This window comes from Corythoichthys intestinalis, chromosome 14 (assembly GCF_030265065.1).
Source record: "Corythoichthys intestinalis isolate RoL2023-P3 chromosome 14, ASM3026506v1, whole genome shotgun sequence".
In the NCBI taxonomy this organism is placed as follows: Eukaryota; Metazoa; Chordata; class Actinopteri; order Syngnathiformes; family Syngnathidae; genus Corythoichthys; species Corythoichthys intestinalis.
Window position 1 is genome coordinate 9,572,419 of NC_080408.1, and position 21,556 is coordinate 9,593,974.

The following is a 21,556-nucleotide window of genomic DNA, read 5'->3' on the forward strand; positions in this document are numbered from 1 at the left end:
ATAATTATGATAGTCTTATGGCACCACTGTCAATTAAAATGTTACCAAATATCATAACTAGCAATTATTGAAACAATTGGAACAGCAACTGAAGAAATAATTGGCACAGAATATCTGTTGCGCTGCAGTGCATGCTAGGAGGCATGTTGGACAACAACAGTGTTGACAGCACTTCGAGCGGTGATGGCCAAATGAAGATTCTTGAAGCAACGAAGTGTTGCAGCCAATTGGTTCGATGCTTCATCGTGGTTCATTTGGTCTTATGTCTTAAGATGCCGCTGTCTAATAGAGTGTTACTGGTTAATATCTTACAACGTATCACAAAAGTGAGTACACCCTTCGCATTTCTGCGGATAATTAAGTATATCTTTTCATGGGACAACACTGACGAAATGACACTTTGACACAATGAAAAGTAGTCTGTGTGCAGCTTATATAATAAGAGTTATTTTCCCCTCAAAATAACTCAAAATATAGCCATTAATATATAAACCCCTGGCAACAAAAGTGAGTACACCTCTTTGAAAAAACGTACAGCTCTAAATGTCCAAATTGAGTACTGGTTGACATTTTCCCTCCAAAATTTAATGTGACTCATTACAGGAGTGTTGTCAGCATTGCTGCAGAGATTGAAGAGGTGGGGGGTCAGCCTGTTAGTGCTCAGACCATACGCCGCACTCTACATCAAATTGGTTTGCATAGCTGTCACCCCAGGAGGAAGCCTCTTCTGAAGAAGGTAAACAAGAAAACCCGCAAACAGTTTGCTGAAGACATGTCAACAAAGCACATAGATTACTGGAATCATATCCTATTGTCCGATGAGACGGGCAGGCTTTCTTTGATGTAGAGTGCGGCGTATGGTCTGAGCACGAACAGGCTGACCCCACACCTCTTCAATCGCTGTAGCAATGCTGACAGCACTCCTGTAACGAGTCACATGACATTTTGGAGGGAAAATGAACAAATCTATCTATGAACATATGCCGTTTAAGTGTCAAATTTGGTGGGGGATGCAGTTCATAGTCTGGTGTGTCTTACAGTCCAAAAAGTAAAATACTCAAGAATCTAAAATGATTTTGGTGGTGATCTGGAGTGAGAACGAGACTATGGTAAATAATGTACAATATTATGCTGCCTTCACATGCTCTGCGAAAGATGAACCTTACCACCGTAATTGTTAATTACAACTGCCTCCTGTTCATGTGTTTTTAGCAAACAAACATAGCAAACATGGACTTAATTTTAGTTTGTTACATGGGCAAAATTGTTTTACACATACTGATTCATCTACTACAGTAAGAAGAGAATGCATCATCAAAAACAGTAGGTTTTTGTTTGTAACTGAATATTTTAGTAAGCACTTGGTTAAAGGTGCACAATTTAGGATTTGCACTTCAATTATTCATGAAATGACCATAATATCTCAATGGACATGAAAAAAAAAACTAGTTTGGAAAGACTTCTAAAATTGATATCAATGGTTAGGCGGTTGAAAGACTACGCGTTGCAAAATTGTTTTGCTTACGTGTTTATCATCAGCCAGTTTCCAGTCTTCGTCCGCGTTGGCACAGCTCTATGCTGCGCCACCTTTGACAGTCGGAATACTTCTACTACTCAAGCCAAAAAAATGTCAAAAATGTCGTTACGAATCTCAAAGGATTCAAGACAATGAGAAGCAAAACAAGGATATGCATTCATTTGCCGTGGTTGTGCGACATTATTTACCAATGAATGAGAACACGAGAAACAATTGTATGTCTATCGGTCTTCAACATACAATATCTCAACATACTAGTATTACACTGTGTGGGGTGATTACTACCATATTCTTAAATCCAAAGCAACAACTTGTATATAGTATCAAACCATGCACTCAAATAACGTATGTATAGAATAAAAGAAATATAAAATGAAATGACTGAATGCAATTTTTTCACACAATATTGGAACTGCCGTCATTATTTCTTATGAAGAGGAAATAGATGAAAATTGCATTTATTTTTGCTGCATTTTGTTTTTAATGGATAAAAAAACCATGCTTTGTCAATTCAGCTGCTTTTATTGAGGTTTTAGATTCTTCTCGTGGTTTCGTTTCAATATCTGGGTATTTATGTACTTTCAACAAGTATATGTCAAAATTTTGTTAGTGCGGCAAGACGACTTGAGGAAGCGTCAAAAAAAGGTATCTTTGTCAAGATGTTGAAAGGTGTTGCTTAGTAGGGGTGGGAAACTGGGTATTTCAGGATACGATACAATTTGTGATACAAAGCTCACTATAACAATAATCTCACGATGCGGTGATGAAACAATTGCTAATACATGGGTCAGGAAACCATTCGAGGATATTAAACAAAACAACTAATAGACAGAATGCCAAGCAATTTTTATGTTTCTGCTGTGAATTAGAATGGGTTTAACGTCCATTCCAGTCAAAATGAATTGGATTTCAAGCGCCGTCAATGGCAGCCAGTGTGCTAACGTAGACACTTCACTTTAATTTTTTTACAGTGACCTCTTAAAAGCAACACTAGGTAACTTTTCAACCTTTAGAAAATATTTTCATAACATTTGTGACGATACTGTATGTCGACTGACAACTAGTTGAATGACTCCTCTTTTATATCTTCAGGGGGTCTGTATCACTTTCGCTGGCACTAATTAACTTTGAGGAGGGTGACAGGAACCCTGCCACACACAAAAAAAAATTACAAATGTGCCAATTGCTTTACAGCATACGTCACTTCCCCCTTTCCCCATTCATTATAAAGATGGAAGTCGATGCTGACGCTTTCACGCGAATTCTGCAATGATGGCAGAGCAACAGAGACAAAAAGTTTTGTCAGAAAAAGGGCGGCTTCCATGATATACAGAATAAACACTGGCCTGGCTTTCACTCGCTGGCGTCAGTGCTGACGATTTTGGTTGGGGTGGGGGGGTGAGCCACACTAAACCACACAGTTGCTAACCGTCATATGCTATTGTTTAGCCACAACTGGATCCATTACCTTATTAGTTTTCATCCTTCACACAGCCGCTGGAAACAGAAATGCTGTTTAATCCATCTGCAAGCGACCATCATGATTTTACGACACTATGCGGGTGTGCGCTTGTCCTTAGAGAAACACAGTTGTCAGGGAAGTTCACTTTTGAACCCCAAGACACATATCAATCAATAGCTCAAATGAGAGAAGATAATCAGACCCAGCCAAGGATTGCCTGCTTCGAAGACTTTATAAACAAGACATACACTCACCGGCCACTTTATTAGGTACACCGGTCCAACTGCTTGTTAACACTTCATTTCTAATCAGCCAATCACTTATTGGCATTATCATTTAGGCATGTAAACATGGTTTATGACAATCTCTTGCAGTCCAAACCAAGCATCAGTATGGGGAAGAAAGGTGATTTGAGTGACTTTGAACGTGGCATGGTTAATGGTGCCAGAAGGGCTCTTCTGAATATATCAGAAACTGCTGATCTACTGGGATTTTCACGCACAACCATCTCTAGGGTTTACAGAGAATGGTCCGAAAAAGAAAAAATATCCATGAGCGGGAGTTCTGTGTGCGGAAATGCCTTGTTGATGCCAGAGGTCAAGGGAATGGCCAGACTGGTTCGAGCTGATAGAAAGGCAACAGTGACTCAAATAACCACCCGTTACAACCAAGCTAGGCAGAAGAGCATCTCTGAACGCACAGTACGTCGAACTTTGAGGCAGATGGGCTACAGCAGCAGAAGAACATGCCGGGTGCCACTCCTTTCAGCTAAGAACAGGAAACTGAGGCTACAATTTGCACAAGCTCATCGAAATTGGACAATAGAAGATTGAAAAAACGTTGCCTGGTCTGATGAGTCCCGATTTCTGCTGCGACATTCGGATGGTAGGGTCAGAATTTGACGTCAACAACATGAAAGCATGGATCCATCCTGCCTTGTATTAACCGTTCAGGCTGGTGGTGGTGGTGTAATGGTGTGGGGAATATTTTCTTGGCACTCTTTGGGCCCCTTGGTACCAATTGAGCATCGTTAGATCGCCATAGCCTACCTGAGTATTGTTGCTGACCATGTCCATCCCTTTATGACCACAATCTACCCAACTTCCGATGGCTACTTTCAGCAGGATAATGCGCCATGTCATAAAGCTGGAATCATCTCAGACTGGTTTTTTGAACATGACAATGAGTTTACTGTACTCAAATGGCCTCCACAGTCACCAGATCTCAATTCAATAGAGCATCTGTGGGATATGGTGGAACGGGAGATTCACATCATGGATGTGCAGCCGACAAATCTGCACCAACTGTGTGATGCCATCATGTCAATATGGACCAAACTCTCTGAAGAATGCTTACAGCACCTTGTTGAATCTATGCCACGAAGAATTGAGGCAATTCTGAAGGCAAAAGGGGGTCCAACCCGTTAATACCATGGTGTACCTAATAAAGTGGCCGGTGAGTGTATATCTAGGGTATAAATGGCGTGATCCACTCAGGAGCTGTTACCACGCAGGAGTACAGTGAGACAAAGTGAGCCAAGTTCCTTTGTACTATTGAAAGGGTGTTACCTAAGGATGCTTACTGTGAAACAGAAGTGAAACTTACTACAACCCAACCTGAGGATTTTCCACAGAAAAACATCCTGAGTTATGACCTTGGAAACTAGCTCTGCCTGGTACAAGAGGGAGTCATATCTTGATAAAGCAGTCAACAGACGCCATTGTGGAAGTTCAAAGGAATATATGAAGCACACATATCTGGAACGCACGAACATGAATACAGTCTCACATGCAAGCATATAGTTTCACAGTAGTTAATAAACGTGTTTTGTAAGCATGAATAAAATATTCTTTCACAAGAGACTGAAGGCAAAACACCAACGCTTTTCTCCACCACCGTTGAAAAAAATCGACTAAAACTGAAAAGTTACCAAGTGTTGCTTTAAAACCATTAATCAAGTCTTGGTGGAAACATATTGATAACATTTTGGGCTACAAAGTATCGCAATGTATCACTTTTCGATATATTGTCACACCCCTATTGCCGACGATGGCGGCAAAGGAGTTAATGCATCAATGATCCTATTAGTCCACCTTGGTTTTCAACTTGTTTCATTCCTTTTGTATTTTTTCCAACCATTCCATAAATTGAAAAAAAATAAAATAAAATGACAATTTAAATCGGAATGTGTCTAGCGTATAAATCCCTATGGGCTACTTAACTCTACATTATGAGCAGCATGACACATTTAATCACAATCAGCGTGAGGGAAAAAACTGCACCCGGTGATTGACTGAAGGCCAAAATTAATTCATTATGGCCACATTGCATCTAATAGTTGGCTCGTAATCCCAAGATGGAAGAAAAAAAATTATGGCTTCATTAAACAAATGAAAAACTGCCTGGCCTTTTTCTTGTTGTGCTTCATTTGAAGGTGAGCCAGCGTTTGGGGTTGTCCACGAGCATCTTGTCCACTTGCGTCTGCGAGATGCCCCGCGTAAGCATCTTGGGCACGATGTTGCGAAGGATGTGCGAGTAGCCGTGACCGCCGTACTTGCACAAACGGTCTTTTGTGTGGATGTCGTGCGCCATCAACAATTTGTCCTCGTAGCCTTCTTTCACCAGGAAGGCCAAGCTGAAAGAGGAAAGCAAAAAAACAATGGAGAGCTTTAAACTCACTCCTCTCTGGCGTCCCGGATCAGATGTCGTCCAAAATCAATACGAGCCGTCAATTATTTTCATAAATAACTCCAAGAGTTAAAGTGTATAGCCTAAACAAGGTCCTACGGTATTTATTTGCATAAAAAAAACAGCATTAAAAAAAAAAAAAAAAAAAAAATCAATAAGTTTTTTTTTTTTTTTTAAGTAACTATCCTTTGAGGAAAAAAAAAAAGAATTAAAAAAAGTAGAATAACGTTAAATGTAGTGATGTAATGAGGTGCACCGAAGGGTATATGTGTGCTAATGTAAAGCACTTTGGGCATGGTAACCATTTATATAAATGCGCTATATAAGGACTCGCTAATTACAATTACCGAGCCTTCGAAGTGTGTGTCAAGTAATAAATGACGTTTCCGCGAAATGTGTACAGAGACTCGTTTCATTTTGGGGAGGTGTCAAAAAGGATGACTTCCGAAGCCTCGCTGCCCAGCTGTACCACGTGATTGCTTCAGGAAGTGCTTTAGATATTGGTCAGGTGAGAGTAGGATAGTTTGGAGGTCATTTAAAGAGTTAGGGAGAGAGAAAGGTTTAGTAGTGAGGCAGGTAGGACTTGTAGTAATTGATAGGATGGAACCAGCAAGAAAGTAGACTTGCACTGTGTGGAAGAACTTTTGTTTTTGAATAAAAATGAATGGAAATCAACCTATTCTGTACATAATGTTCAAGTTAAACATAATATGAGCCCTTTCTCAAGTTACACAAGCACTTGAAACGGTCCTCTGCCTGATAACGCTCATGTAATTTTCAGAAAAAAAAACAACATTGTACAACCTGCCATATTATAAAAATATCATTGAGGGATTAATTTTAACATACACTACATGATATTTTTTTATTAAACATATGTGATAATCCATGGACGTAGACGACTTGTTCAGACATTATTGTATATACAGGTAGTCCCCGGCTTAAAAACAAGTTCCATTCTTAGGCTGGCAATGTACAGTGGTGCAAATAAGTATTTAGTCAACCACTAATTGTGCAATGTCTCCCACATGAAAATATTAGAGAGGCCTGTAATTGTCAACATGGGGAAACCTCAACCATGAGAGACAGAATGTGGAAAAAAAAAAAAAAACGGAAAATCACATTGTTTGATTTGAAGAATTTATTTGCAAATCATGGTGGAAAATAAGTATTTGGTCAAACCCAAAAATTCATCTCAATACTTTGTTATGTACCCTTTGTTGGCAATAACGGAGGCCAAACGTTTTCTGTAACTCTTCACAAGCTTTTAACACACTGTTCCTAGTATTTTGGTACATTCCTCCATGCAGATCTCCCCTAGAGCAGTGATGTTTTGGGGCTGTCGTTGGGAAACATGGACTTTCAACTCCCTCCACAGATTTTCTATGGAGTTGAGATCTGGAGACTGGCTAGGCCACTCCAGGACCTTGAAATGCTTCTTACGAAGCCACTCCTTTGTTGCCCTGGCTGTGTGTTCGGGATCATTGTCATGCTGAAAGACACAGCCACATCTCATCTTCAGTGCCCTTGCTGAGCAAAGGAGATTTTCACTCAAAATCTCTCGATACATGGCCCCATTCATTCTTTCCTTTGCACAGATCAGTCGTCCTGGTCCCTTTGCAGAAAAACTGCCCCAAAGCATGAGGTTTCAACCCCCATGCTTCACAGTGGGTAGGGTGTTCTTCGGATGCATTTCAGTATTCTTTCTCCTCTAAACATGAGAACCTGTGTTTCTACCGAAAAGTTCTATTTTGGTTTCATCTGACCATAACACATTCTCCCAGTCCTCTTCTGGATCAGCCAAATGCTTTCTAGCGAACCGCAGACAGGCCTGGACATGTACTGGCTTCAGTAGGGGGACACGTCTGGCAGTGCAGGATTTGAGTCCCTGGTGGCGCATTGTGTTACTGATAGTAGCCTTTGTTACTGTGGTCCCAGCTCTCTGTAGGTCATGCACTAGGTCCCCCCATGTGGTTCTGGGATTTTTGCGCACCGTTCTTGTTATCATTTTCACGGGGTGAGATCTTGCATGGAGCCCCAGATCGAGGGAGATTATCAGTGGTCTTGTATGTCTTCCATTTTCTAATAATTGCTCCCACAGTTGATTTCTTTACACCAAGCGTTTTACATATTGCAGATTCAGTCTTCCCAGCCTGGTGCAGGTCTACAATTTTGTCTCTGGTGTCCTTCGACAGCTCTTTGGTCTTGGCCAATGTGGAGTTTGGAATGTGTGACAGGTGTCTTTTATACCGATAATGAGTTAAAACAGGTGCCATTAATACAGGTAACGAGTGGAGCCTCGTTAGACCTTGTTAGACCTCTTTGACAGCCAGAAACCTTGCTTGTTTGTAGGTGAATAAAAATACTTATTTTCCACTCTAATTTTGAAATAAATTCTTTAAAAATCAAACAATGTGATTTTCTGTTTTTTTTTCTCCATATTCTGTCTCTCATCGTTGAGGTTTACCCATGTTGACAATTACAGGCCTCTCTAATCTTTTCAAGTAGGAGAACTTGCACAATTGGTGGTTGACAAAATACTTATGTGCCCCACTGTAACCCGAATTTCTACGAAAAACGGAATGAACCTCTTAAGTACCCCTAACTACTCCCAAACTCTCAAAATAACTGACCAAAAACATATATTATACATATATACATATTAATATGATGAAGTAAAAACTAAGATACTGTGAGGCACGTTAAATGCAGTTAAAATCAGTGACTATTCAGGCTTTAAAAAAAATAAAAAAATAAAAAACTATTTAGGCTTCACTCACGAATAAGTCGCCTTCCTGAGAGAGATGGGCTTTGTGAAAAGAGTAGGAAGGCAAGAGAGGGGGGATATCATGGCTACTCAGGTTGCCACCGTCGCCTCTCTTAGTGCAAGCACGCCATCTGAACTCAAAACACCGGATGGGGACTTGCAAGAGGAGTTGGGTGAGAAGCAGCAGCATTATGAGAATAAGGAAGTGGGACCTGATGCTGTCCTGACATGGCAAGAACTAGGTACTGTTTATAAAAATAAGTAAATAAAACGTAAAGTCGAAATGACGCAGGTCGGGTACATAATTTAGGGACTACCTGTATTAATTCCTTCCCAACAAACAACAAAAATCAACGGATCACTAATGCAGTTGAGGGACAAATGACTGTGATGATACAAGATATGAACTCAATTGGCTCAAGTGGTTCAATGCCTCATTAGGCTTCATCTCACCATTATACTATAATGTCAATGGCAGTGTTACAGAAGTTAACTTCTTTCAATATTAAAGTCAAGATCAAAGTTGTATCTTTAACGGGTGGAAGGGTACCATATTTTTTGGACTATAAGTCGCAGTTTTTTTCATAGTTTGGCTGGTGGTGCGACTTACACTCAGGAGCAACTTATGTGTGAAATTAATAACACATTATGATATTATTTCACCATGTTATTTTGGTGTTTTGGAGTGACACTGATGGTTTGGTAAACTTGTTAGCATGTTCTTGATGCTATAGTTATATGAATAAGTCTTAATAGCTATGGCCATGTTTGCGTTCTGCCTTTGGCAATGTGTGTTCAATTGTATTATTGACTTTTTTATCTTGAAATGCATGCTTTTAGTTTGTGGCACTTTCACGCCCACGTGGGGGCGCACTTGCACTTGTTTACGTGAAGAGGAGTGCTCACACGCCAGAAGAAGACGGACAGCTACGCAACGCAGCGTCTGAGCAAGTGGGCGAGACAGAGAGAGACAGAGAGAGCGAGAGAGAGAAACACTGCTGCGAACCTACTTTCATTGTTTATGCTTGTAAAATATCTCTACAGAGGCAATGCCTGTGTGTATCATCTTTTCTGTTGTTGTTGTGTGCTTTCCACCCGCGATAGGACACTTAGAGCAAGTTGTGTGCTTGTTTGAAAGATGTGCTAATGCTAGCGAACGCATGCTAACCGTTTGTGTCATTGCTGTAATAGCAGCTAATGGCGTACCGCAAGCAACACGTCACTTCCGTTCATGAATATTCATGACATTAGCTACTGTTGCTAAGTAGGGACAAGCTACCATTTGTCCCTAATAGGAAATGAATGGAAATGGTTTACGAAGGAGATGTTTACAGAGCTGAATCTACCAATTCTCTCCGAAAATGATGTGCCTGGTGCCAAATTTACTGGCAAAGATGTGGAAGAACATAAAAATGTTCAGTTAAAGAGATGGCTTGAGTATCGAAGGCTGAAAAAGACCTAAGCATAGCCTTAGCTTTTTTATCGGCGCAACTGACAATGACATTCTCCTGTTTCAACAAGCTATCCTTCACCATCAGCCCTGTCTTTCTTATCTATCCTCTGGTTGTCCTAGTCTCTGACCGTTCTTGGGGGTAATTTAGTTAGCTTTGTGTTGCGATCGCAAATGCTACTCAGTGACAGCCTACGAACACTTCTAATTTTTTCATTGATAACAAATCTTAATTCTATAATTTATATACACTTCCCCCTTACTAAAGTTGTTTTATATATATATATGTATATATAACAGAAACGGTTACACTGGCGGTCAGATACCATTGTAATTCTTTTCAGGGCATTCATTGTCAGACAGAAGCAATATGGCACAACGTTACGCTAAAAAAATAAGTTAAAAATATAAAAATGGCTTACCCGCTTTGTCCTCTGAAAGACCATGCCAACCCAACAAAATGTTTACAGCATATGAAATGTGAGTGGATTCACCGAGCTGGTGTTAAAGTCCGCGCAAGTTGATTCGGTCTTCCCATTTTTTCCTCCCGAGTTTTTGGTTTCCGGAAACGTATGAAAAAAACTTCCTTCATATGTCGTAATGTCTAGAGTAGTTTCTACAAGTTCCAAAAAAAGCAATGTGTGATCGGCATGATTGTTTTTGAAAGATTACCGGCGAAAAGTAGCACAAATTACGTTGTTTCTATGCGAGGGCGGGTCTATAATGTCCCACTTCGGCTTTACTTCCGCTTTACGATGCGACGTCACGGTCTAAAAATAGCATGCGTGCGGTAGGCCATTATCTATTTACGTTGATGCAAACCCGTTTGGTATCGCGGACGAAATTGATTTGTATTATTTCTATTTTTAGTTTTAGTCTTCAAATGATGCTGTCATAACGACGGCCAAAATAAAGACAGCAAATTATACGGACGTCAAGCATTGTCATTTGGGAGTTTAGCTCGCTGTATAGCCAGGACCAAGCCGTAGCGTCCTGGTGAGGACAATATATTCGCATTTCGTTGTCCATGCATCATGTGACATTATCATACTGTACACTTATTCAGCATGTTGTTCTCTAATGTATTTTCATATTAAATTGCCTTTCAAGATGGCATATCTGTTCTATGTGTTGGATTTTATCAAGTAAATTTCCCCCAAAAATGCGACTTATACTCTGGTGCGGCTTATATATGTTTTTTTCCTCTTCGTTGGCCATTTTATGGCTGGTGCGACTTATACTCAGGTGCGACTTATAGTCCGAAAAATACGGTATTTAGTTTTTTTTTCCTTTTAAGTGTCACATATTTTCCTGAAAAAAAATACAGTTGAACAAAATTATACATAATCTAAACATCGTCGGATTTTTCAGAGTAAAAAGTCAAAGTAGTCATTTTACGGCCTGGCCCCTCCCTACATATCTGTCCTCATTTGCACTAACACTCCTCCCTGACCTCTTTGTCCCCTTTATCCATATCACCCCTTTGGGTTCCAGAGCGGTTAGTCATTCTGCCAGTAATATAACTTCGTTCTCACTTTTCAAATCCAGACTCAAAACACATCTGTTTAAATGATCATTTCTATCTTGAGCCTCTGTTGTTTTGTGTTGATTTCATTCCTGCTATTTTGATCTATTCTGATTTATAATCTTTTTTTGTTTATTTTTATCTCTTGTATATTCAGTTGTAAAGTGTCCTTGAGTGTTGTGAAAAGCGCTTTGAAATAAAATTAGTCCTGTCAAATTCCGAGGTAACGGGCGGTAATTAATTTCTTTAATCACGTTATAAAATTTGACGCATTTGACGCATGCACGGAATGACCTGCTAATACATTGCCTCAGATTACAACTGCGCCTCGTTTTGCACAGCCGTTTATTGGCATAAGCTTCGGCAACTCCTTCACAACAAACATAAGTATCTTTTAATGAAAGCACAACAAAAATAATATTTCTATCTCTAAAAAAAAAAAAAAAATATTCACAAAAAGAAAAGCACTTCAATCTGTATTAACGAGGCCCTATTCTCACACAGTTAAACAACAATGCAAAGAGAACTGGCATTCCCAATCAAAATAGCTATGCAAAATACACATTAAACTTACTCAGACTTTGGTCGAACTCTATTCTCAACAAATACACTGGATGGCAATATTTAGTCACAATATACAAACTATCAGAGGTCTCGTACGTCGTGAAGCCAGCACTCAAATGAACGTAAGGTACAATGAACCCGGAAACTACGGCGTCAGTTGAGGGACAAAACACACTCGCTGGCTCCATATCTACTTAAAACTCGCCATTGACACCTTGTGGTGTATTTCAATCACTACCTTACGTAGTTAAACACACTGTGGAAGAACGGCAGGTCACCACTCGGTGACGTCAACAATGGCAAGCTACTAATTTATTTTTTGATTGAAAATTTTACAAATTTTATTAAAACGAAAAGATTGAGGGGTTTTAATGTAAAATTACTATAATTTGTACTAACATTTATCTTTTAAGAACTACAAGTCTTTCTATCCATGGATCCCTTTAACAGAGAGAATGTTAATGCCATCTTGTGGATTTATTGTTATAATAAACAAATACAGTACTTATGTACAGTATGTTGAATGTATATATCCGTCTTGTGTCTTATCTTTCCATTGCAACAATAATTTACAGAAAAATATGGCATATTTTAGAGATGGTTTGAATTGTGATTAATTAATTTTTAAGCTGTGATTAACTCGATTAAAAATTTTAATCACTTGACAGCCCTAAATAAAACATATTATTTTCAGGAGGAAATAAAATCAATCCTGTGAGAATGACACCAAGTTTCTTTAGGAAGAAATTGTGCATTTGTGAGAAAATGTCTAGGAATAAAAAGTAGTAAATTGATCAGAAAAGGTCACAATATGAGGGAATTCAATTGATGGATTAAGTTTTTTTTTTTTTTTAACAGCAGAATTCTGGTTAAAAGTTGTACTGACGTATTAATTCTCTGGCTGTCGCTGGGCATGTCCACGTCCATGTTGAAGACGTAGTTGAGCGTCTCGATTCCAAAAAGGTCATATTCGAGGTAACTCCCCATCTCGGCAAAGTCCAGCAGTTCGGAATGATTGAAGATAGTCCTGCGGCGGCACAAGATAAAAACAACAACAACAATGGGAGCCGTTGTTGCAAAACTTAATCACATAATGTTTTACTTGCCATAACTGTGAATTCAAAGTCCAAATCGTATAGCTGTAACTGAACTTTAGAGGGACAACATCAAATGTCTGCTAACTAGAGGTGTGCGAAATTTCCGATTCTTAGATTATTCGCAATTTGGCCGTGGAAGATTCGAGAACGATTCACAAACATCCAAATTCCGATTATTGAAATATGTCAAGTAAAGCGGAAGTAAAACACACTCAGCGCGCCGCGCGGTCTTCGGGACGCAATGAAGATCGGAGCGAGAGTAGCTAAACATCATGCTTGTCCTTACCCGGCCCCTCGGGTAATGACAATGCTCAACTCACGGCTTCAGCTCAACTCATGCCGCGAGATAAAAAAAAAATAAAAAAAAAATACCTGACTGTTGCAGACAGCTGCTACAAACTACGTCCACATAATGGTATGGTAGATATCATATTTATATGGGACTAGATGCGAAATAACTGACTCGGTGGCGTTACCAGCACATGTACAGAAAGCTAGATGCGGGCGTTTGTAAACGGCCGCCATCTTAAAGCAGTAGACTTCCCTGCAAGGCTGTTGTAGCGAACCTTCCAAGCGAACCTAATTAACTTTTTATCTAAAATAATCCTAAATCGGCAAAATATTGACTTGAATCTATCTTTAAAATAGTTTTAAAACTTTCACATGTCAAAAGTAGACAGAAGGGAAATTATGGAATAATAGGAGCAATTTTAACAACTTTAACGGTTGATTCACAACATTAAATTAATTGAATGTAGTTTAAAGCTGCTGATACGGAATGGGGATTTGAGTATATTATTTATTGTTTTTAACTGTTAACTTGATACTGAAATAGTAGTTTGGTTTATTTAGCCTGAGAGGATTTCTGAACAATTTTGGAACAAATATACAAAACATAAAAAAAAAAAATTTTTAAAACATGGGAGGAGGGGGGCATCAATAATCGATTTATAATCGAATCGGAGTCTCTGAATCGTAATCGAATCGTTAGGTGCCCAAAGATTCCTACCTCTAGAGGCGACATTACCAAACAAGACAAGCTGACATGTACGACAAGATTACAAGGAAGATACGTAGCGAAAAATTGAAGCAATTTGAAGCTAGTTTAATTTTACAGCATTAGTATTTTGCAATGGGCCACGAGTTGAAAGAGAACGCAACAAAGGCTAGTTTCGAGATTGTTGAAATTATTAATAAAAAAATAAATAAAAAAATAGAGCAAATGTGACACACAGAATGGCTTGCTAAAATTTGCTTAAATATATTCTACGTAAAGGACGTCAGCCAAGGTCGCCCCCCCACTTTTTTACATCAAATCTGGCCCCCTTTGCAAAAAGTTTGGACACCCCTGCTTTAGGGGCTCCATAGTAAACAGAAGCTTAACAAGCAGAAAAAAAAAAGTCCAAAATTTAGCTTAATGGCGGATTGCTAACAACTATCAGGTGCATAGCCCCACCTACTGTACTAGAGTCTGCAGCACCCATCTAAAGGCGCGCTGCTCTCACTGTTGGTTTTAATTGGTCAATATCTTGTTCACCTGGCTAATCTTGCTTGTACTTGTGTTGCTGCCTCTAGTGCTCAATTACGGTATATAGTTTAGGGCTGCAGCTATCAAATATTTTAGTGATCGAGTAATCGACTGAAAATTCTATCGATTAATCGGATAAAACATTTTTTTTTTAGGTAACGAGCAATTATAAATATACACCAGAAAAAAAGAAATTTAATCCAATATTGAACCATTTTCAGTCAATCGATGTCTTTATTTTCAATGTACATTGTTGAAAACAGCCAACAATTGCATCTCAGATGTGTCTAGAAAAAAAAAATTCACTGCTTTCACTCAAAAAACTTCTAGATCTTATTTATTAAAAAAACATATTTCTTACCATCAAAATGCAATTACGCTTGATAACACACATCACTTGAAAGCTACGTGTTTTTCCCACGTGTTTCAATTTAATTTCCATTTGTGACAAGCTATTTTTAGGTTCTAGTTTTAAATTAGTCTAAACTGTAAGTACTGATAGGATTTTGAGTTTTTGCAGTGTTCAAAATAAATGTATGATATCTGCTGTATTGGAGCAAATTAGGGACCAGTGCTACTTGGTGTTTTATTCAGCAATGACTACTGAGCTAAAACTGACAGTTAGCTTTATTATGTTTTCGTTTTACACCCTCATCACTCTACAGCGCTTTGTTTTTACAGATTAAATAAAGCCTGTATGTAGGACACGTTAGCCACGCATCGACAGTGGTCATAATCAATAGAAACCAAGCCCTCCGAAGGGCTAACGTCACGTGTGCGAGTGACAGTAACGTTAAATTTATTAGCGCTGGGAAGTCTACTGCTTAAAGATGGCGGCTCTTTACTAACGCTGCCCAGACGCGGTCGAGTCTGTCATTTCGCATCTAGTTCTAAATGCATGCGATATCTAAGAGACGCATCGGACACTAACTGCTACCACATTAGCACCATGCGGGAAGAGTTTTTAGCAACGTCGGCGTAGTTTGTAGCGACTGTCGGCTGCAGTAAGGTTTTTTTTTAATTTTTTATTGCTTCTTCCTCTACGCTCGTGACGTCAGCGCGTTGTCCCGCATTAAGAGTAGTCCGGGCAAAACGTGATGCTTAGAGCTGGCAAAATTAGCAATTCCTCGAGGTGAATAAAATTACTCGGATCAGTTTTTAAACTCGAGTTACTCGAGTATTCGTTTCAGCTCTAATTTAGTTGCACGGGGCTTATTAATTGCGCCGGAGGCATGACAACGAAACTATTAATTCACAATGAGGAAAAAAAAAAAGCATACGAACAAAAGTAACGTGTAATGCAGGCGACAATTTGAATAGTTTTTGGTTTTTTTTTTTAATTGAAAAATATTGAAAAAAAATGCTTCATCAAAAATTCCAGTATTTCCATATGTCACAAGACCGAACTCCCTACGCATCCCTCACCTGTCCAGGTGGGACATGACCGTCTTGCCAATGTCTCCGCCCGCCTCCTGAAGGATGCGGACGACCTCTGCCGGTGCGGCGGAGTTGCGGCCGGGGTGGATAATGACGGGACAGCCAAGCTGGGCTTGCGCGTGCGCCGTGGCCCGCAGGACCTTTCTCTCGCTGTCCGTGATGGGCCAGCCGGTGCCGATCTCGCCGATCACGCCGCAGCGGATTTCCGTGCCGTCGGCGCCGTAAAGGACCTCGCCCACGATCACATCTGTAAGCTGGCCAACAAATTGGAACTAAAGTACGACGCAATGCTCGCGTGACACGTTGTTTCCTAACAATCTGGAAAAATCCGGCTCCAATTAATCACAGACACACACGCAAAAGGCACTGCAGCGTGGTCAGCATAACCAATACAAAGTGACGTGCTCCTCATCTCATGACTGACTTGAGCAGAACTACAGAAGATGGCCCAACAATCAAACCCAATCAGGTTTGATTAAGACACTTGCAAACAATGAACAACACATTAACTAATTAACACAAATTTAAATGGCATGGGAAGATGATTTTTAAAAACTGTAATGGAGTGTGTGTAGAATCTTAGGAAGGAGATTTGGGAGATTTGATGACTTTTTAAAAACAGATTGGGCATATACTTTTTTTCTTGTTTAAAATTATTCTGTGGGAAAGTAACATTTTTAAAACGTATCATAATTATTACAGTTAAAGTGCTTAAAAACCATTTACCTGTATATATATTAAAAATATATATATATATATATGTACGTATATATACACAAACGTTTTTTATTATACTTTGGGGAAAAAGGTGAAAAACGTCATATGTATCTCTTTGATAACTCTGAGTAAATACATTAGGGCTGCAGCTATCGAATATTTTAGTAGTCGATTAATAGATGGACTAGTTAGTTCGAATCATCGAGTAATCGGATAAGGAACATGAAAAATTAAAATACCAGAGCTGAGCCTCAAACCGTATATATATATATATATATATATATATATATATATATTTTGAATGAGGATCCATGTACGACAAAAGAACAATTGGCGAACTTACATAGAAAAAGTCCACTAGCTTAAATAATATAAAATGCTAAAGTTTTTTTTTTTTTTTTTTTACAATGCTCTTAACAAATGGTTTCAGACATATATTCGCGCAAAAACGGCTAAATATACCTGCAAACTAAATTATGAATGCATTAAAAAACATTAGCTCAAACAAAAACTTAGTTTAGGTTGGTCTTAACAGGGAGCAGTTGGATTCAGCCATGTGAAAAGAGACAGACCAGAGGGGAGTGTATCCACGCCACTTAAATTAAACGAATACTCACAGCAACAAAATTTAATTGGAATATTTTTTTGTAATCGAATACTCGAGTTAATCGATTAATCGTTGCACCACTAAAATACATTAGCACTTTTTTTGGATGGGGGCGCTACTTCGCGGTTTTTCACTTATCCCGGCGGGTTCTGGTGCCCATTAACCGCGAAAAACGAGGGATCACTGTAACGCTACTCTTACTTGAGTAAAGTTTTTAGCTACTCTAGCCACCTCTGCACATTTACTGCTAAATGCATTGGGCGGGATCGCTCACTTTTTGTACTTGTCTTTGATCCCAAGAGTTTAGCATTTTCTGTACTTCTTTTTCCGAGTGCATTTTGCTCACGCACCTTCTCCACACTCATCTTCCTAGTTTGGTCCGAATGTGTGCAGTCCACGTAGTAGCCGGCCCCTGCCACGATGTTGACCCCGGTCTCCTTAGCCAGCCGGACGAGGGTGGGCAAGTCGCGGTCGATGCCGACGGTGGTGTTCTCCACCATGCTGCCTCCGCCTGCCTTCCTGTAGGCCAGCAGCTCGTCGCGCACGGCCTCAGTCTCCTGGCACAGAAGCAGGTTCTCATGGCAGCTGTACGGGTTCTGCCTCAGCCAGTGCGCGTGGCTCAACTGGAGTGGGTTCTCGGTAGTTTGGGGGTTCCACGGCGGCGGGGGAACGTAGCAGCACTCGAAGGTCATGGTCAGGTGCTCGTGGGTCATGGTGCGGCCCAGGAGGTCCGGGTCCAGCGGACCCAGGACGCTCTGGACTTTCCCGCTCAATTCGCTCATGACGGCTCGTCAAGCTGAACGAAGCGCATGCAAAACAAGAGGGCTTTAATGTTTGACAGCGTGCCAGGCAGCTCCAGAGATAAATGACAGGTGAACAGACACGCTCAACGGAGCGCAAACCTTTGGACTCAGAATACTAACCACTAAAACGCGGCTGTGAACTTATTTCATCAACTTTATTAGAAATGGCTATTTTTGAAACGACAACGCTTTGCTGGAACACCCCATAAACGACTGCATTGACAGACAAACTTGTCTTTAGCACAAGTGCAGATTGAACAAATCGATTAATTTCGCCCATAAAGACTCAAAGCGTTGGTTGGCGTCGTGAAGCAGAGGTTTAAGATTTAGCGAATTAAAGCATGAAAATGTTAATGCGTGGAAGAGAAGTGCTGACCTTTTTTAAATCCCCAACTGTGGTCTGCCTCCGCCCCTTTTTGATCATAAAATAGCCGCCGGATTTAGATAGTAGGGAAGTCATCGCGAGATTTTACGAGATTTAAGATGAGTGCTCAAATGCTAATAACGTTTAATTTTTGTTTTATTTCTTAATTGAACAATCACATGTGTACAAAACAGAACTCTATATACAAACATATTGGCTAAAACGTCTTTGTACTTTTTATGACACGTTTGAACCGGTGCATGCTATGAGAAAACAATCTATACAAAACCAATAATAATAATAATAACAATAAAATATATTCAATTAAATTGCTAGGGTTTTTTTTTTTTCAAGTCATATTTTTCAATTAAATTATATTAAATTGTTTCAGTGTATTTTTTTTTTTTTTAACTTTTTTTTTTTTTTTTTTTTTTTTTTTTACTGTTTATGATGTTAAGGCATTTTGTAAAAAAGTTTGTTTTGAAACTCATTGCCAATAACCTATAATTATTTATCCTTTTTATATCTTAATCTATGGAAGCGTATTGCTACGGAAGCATATTGCATTCATTTGAGAAAAAAGGTATATATGTATATGATTTTTTTTATTTTTTATTTTTTAATTGAATTCGTTTTTTTCCCCTCCAAGACTGTTTTTCTGAGAAATTTATTTTGGGGGTTGTATTTGAATTAATTTTTTCCCAACACTTTGTTTTTCTGAGTTATTTATTTTGGGGTTGTTTTTTGAATTAATTTATTTTCAAGTTCCTGTTTTTCTGGGTAGTTTATTTTTAAGGTTGTTTTTGTATTTTTTTTTTTTTTTTTAATTCTCTTTTCTTCTGAGTAATTTATTTTTTGGTATGCTTCTTGAGTTTATTTCCCCCCCAAGTCTTTGTTTTTCTGAGTAATTTATTTTTTAGGGTTGTTTTATTATTATTTTTTTTTCAAGTCTCTGTTTTTCTGGGTAATTTATTTATTTATTTTTGAGTTAATTTATTTTCAAGTCTGTTTTTCTGAGTAGTTTATTTTTAAGGTTGTTTTTGTATTTTTTTAATTCTCTTTTTCTGAGTAATTTATTTTTTGGTTTGCTTCTTGAGTTCATTTCCCCCCAACTCTTTGTTTTTTGGGTAGTGAATTTTTTGGGTAGTTTCATTATGTTTTTTTTTTCAAGTGTCTGTTTTTCTGAGTAATTTATTTTTGGGGTTGTTGTTTTTTAAATTCTTTCCCCCCCCCAAATATCTGTTTGAATTATTGTTTTCTATTTGATTCTCCTTGTCAAATTCGTTTCAATTATAATAACTTTTTCACGTCTCATTTTTCTTATGTCTCCAGACCTGGCTTGGGCATTCACTTTTCACTGTCATTAACTATGATAGATGTCCAATCCGTTTGAGTAGCTGCCAACCTCTCCCAGTTCAAAAGTATTGGATGTTCAATCCATCTTAAATGGCATAATTTTCCCATCAATCACAGCAAGTCATCTACTGTACGTTATGAAGTAGCAAAGCAGCCAAATAATCATCACACTACAGCCACCATGTTTGTTTGTTTTCCTGAAATGCTTTCTTTATGCCAGATGGGAAGATTCTACCAAAAGCCTTGGGAAACTTTCAGAAAAAAAGAAAGAAAGGTAAACATGCCATTTAGTCCCAGTGCTTTTCACCTTGGAACTTTGCTACGGATGCCATTATTGCGTATTCATGACCTTATTGGTCATTCACCACTAAGTTTAACTGAGGCAAAAGAGTATTTTCATTCAAGTTGGACAAATGCTCATTCTACTTTTTTGTGTGTACTATCAAATGCCTTCTATTATAAAATCAAAGGTACAGCTGCCTAAATTCTATTTTTCAAATTGAATTTACTTCTACTGAAAGGTTGTGATGGGATTTTGCTACAGTGGTATGAAAAAGTATCTGAACCTTTTGGAGTTTCCCACATTTCTGCATAAAATCACCATCAAATGTGATCTGATCTTTGTCAAAATCACACAGATGAAAAAAAAAACTATCTGCTTTAACTAAAACCACCCAAACATTTATAGGTTTCCATATTTTTATGAAAATAGCATGCAAACAATGACAGAAGGGGGGAAATAAGTGAGTGAACTCTCTGCCTAAGGAGACTTAAAGAGCAATCGAAACCAGTTTTTACTGAACAATTTAAGTCAAGTGTGTGCCCAATCACTGATAAAGCTGCCCTTCCCATTATAAAACACACGCCTGGTAAGAACTGTCTTGATGAGAAGCATTGTCTGATGTGCATCATGGCTCGGTCAAAAAAGCTGTCTGAAGACCTCCGATCAAGGATTGTTGATTTGTATAAGGCTGGGAAAGGGTACAAAACCATCTCTAAAAGTCTGAATGTTCATCAATTGACAGTCAGAGAAGTTGTCTACAAATGGAGAGAGTTTGGCACTGTTGCTTCTCTCTCAAGGATTGGCCATCCACCAAAGATGACGCCAAGAGTTCAGCGCAGAATACTCAGAGAGGTAAAAAGAACCCTTGAGTGTCTGCTAGAGACTTACAGAAATCACACACAGAAAAGTCCAGTACCTCTGTGCACAAATCAACTATATGGAAAACTATGGCCAAGAATGGTGTTCATGGGAGGACATCACTGAGGAAGTCACTGATGTAAAAAAAACACACAAAAAAACATTATTTCTCATTTCATGCTCGCAAAAAGGCACTTGGATAGTACATGGATGTTTTGGCAAAATATTTTGTGGACTGAACCAAAGTTGAATAATTTGGGAGTTACACACAACGTCATGTGTAGAGGAAAAATGGAACAGCTCACCAACATCAACATCTCATCCCTACCGTGGAGCACGGCCGAGGGAGCATCATGATTCGGAGCTGGACAACTTGCAATCATCAATGGAAGAATGAATTAAAATTAAAAACTTAATCAGGATGTTTCGCAGGAAAACCTGAGGCCGTCTGTCAGACAGTTGAAGCTAAAAAGAGGATGGATGCTGCAACAACACAATGATCCAAAACACAGA

At 38.9% G+C, this 21,556-nt stretch overlaps 1 protein-coding gene across 1 annotated transcript; it reads right to left on the minus strand.

Moving 5' to 3' along the window:
* Positions 1–1,460: 1,460 nt before the first annotated feature.
* On the minus strand, positions 1,461–18,620 carry pter (phosphotriesterase related). Its single transcript, XM_057857511.1, has 5 exons — positions 18,559–18,620; positions 17,730–18,175; positions 16,044–16,309; positions 12,880–13,020; positions 1,461–5,634 (listed from the first exon to the last, which is right to left on the minus strand). Exons 2-5 carry the CDS (start codon positions 18,159–18,161, stop codon positions 5,424–5,426), a joined length of 1,050 nt encoding a protein of 349 aa, XP_057713494.1. The 5' UTR covers positions 18,162–18,175; positions 18,559–18,620; the 3' UTR covers positions 1,461–5,423.
* Between the last annotated feature and the right edge of the window lie 2,936 nt (positions 18,621–21,556).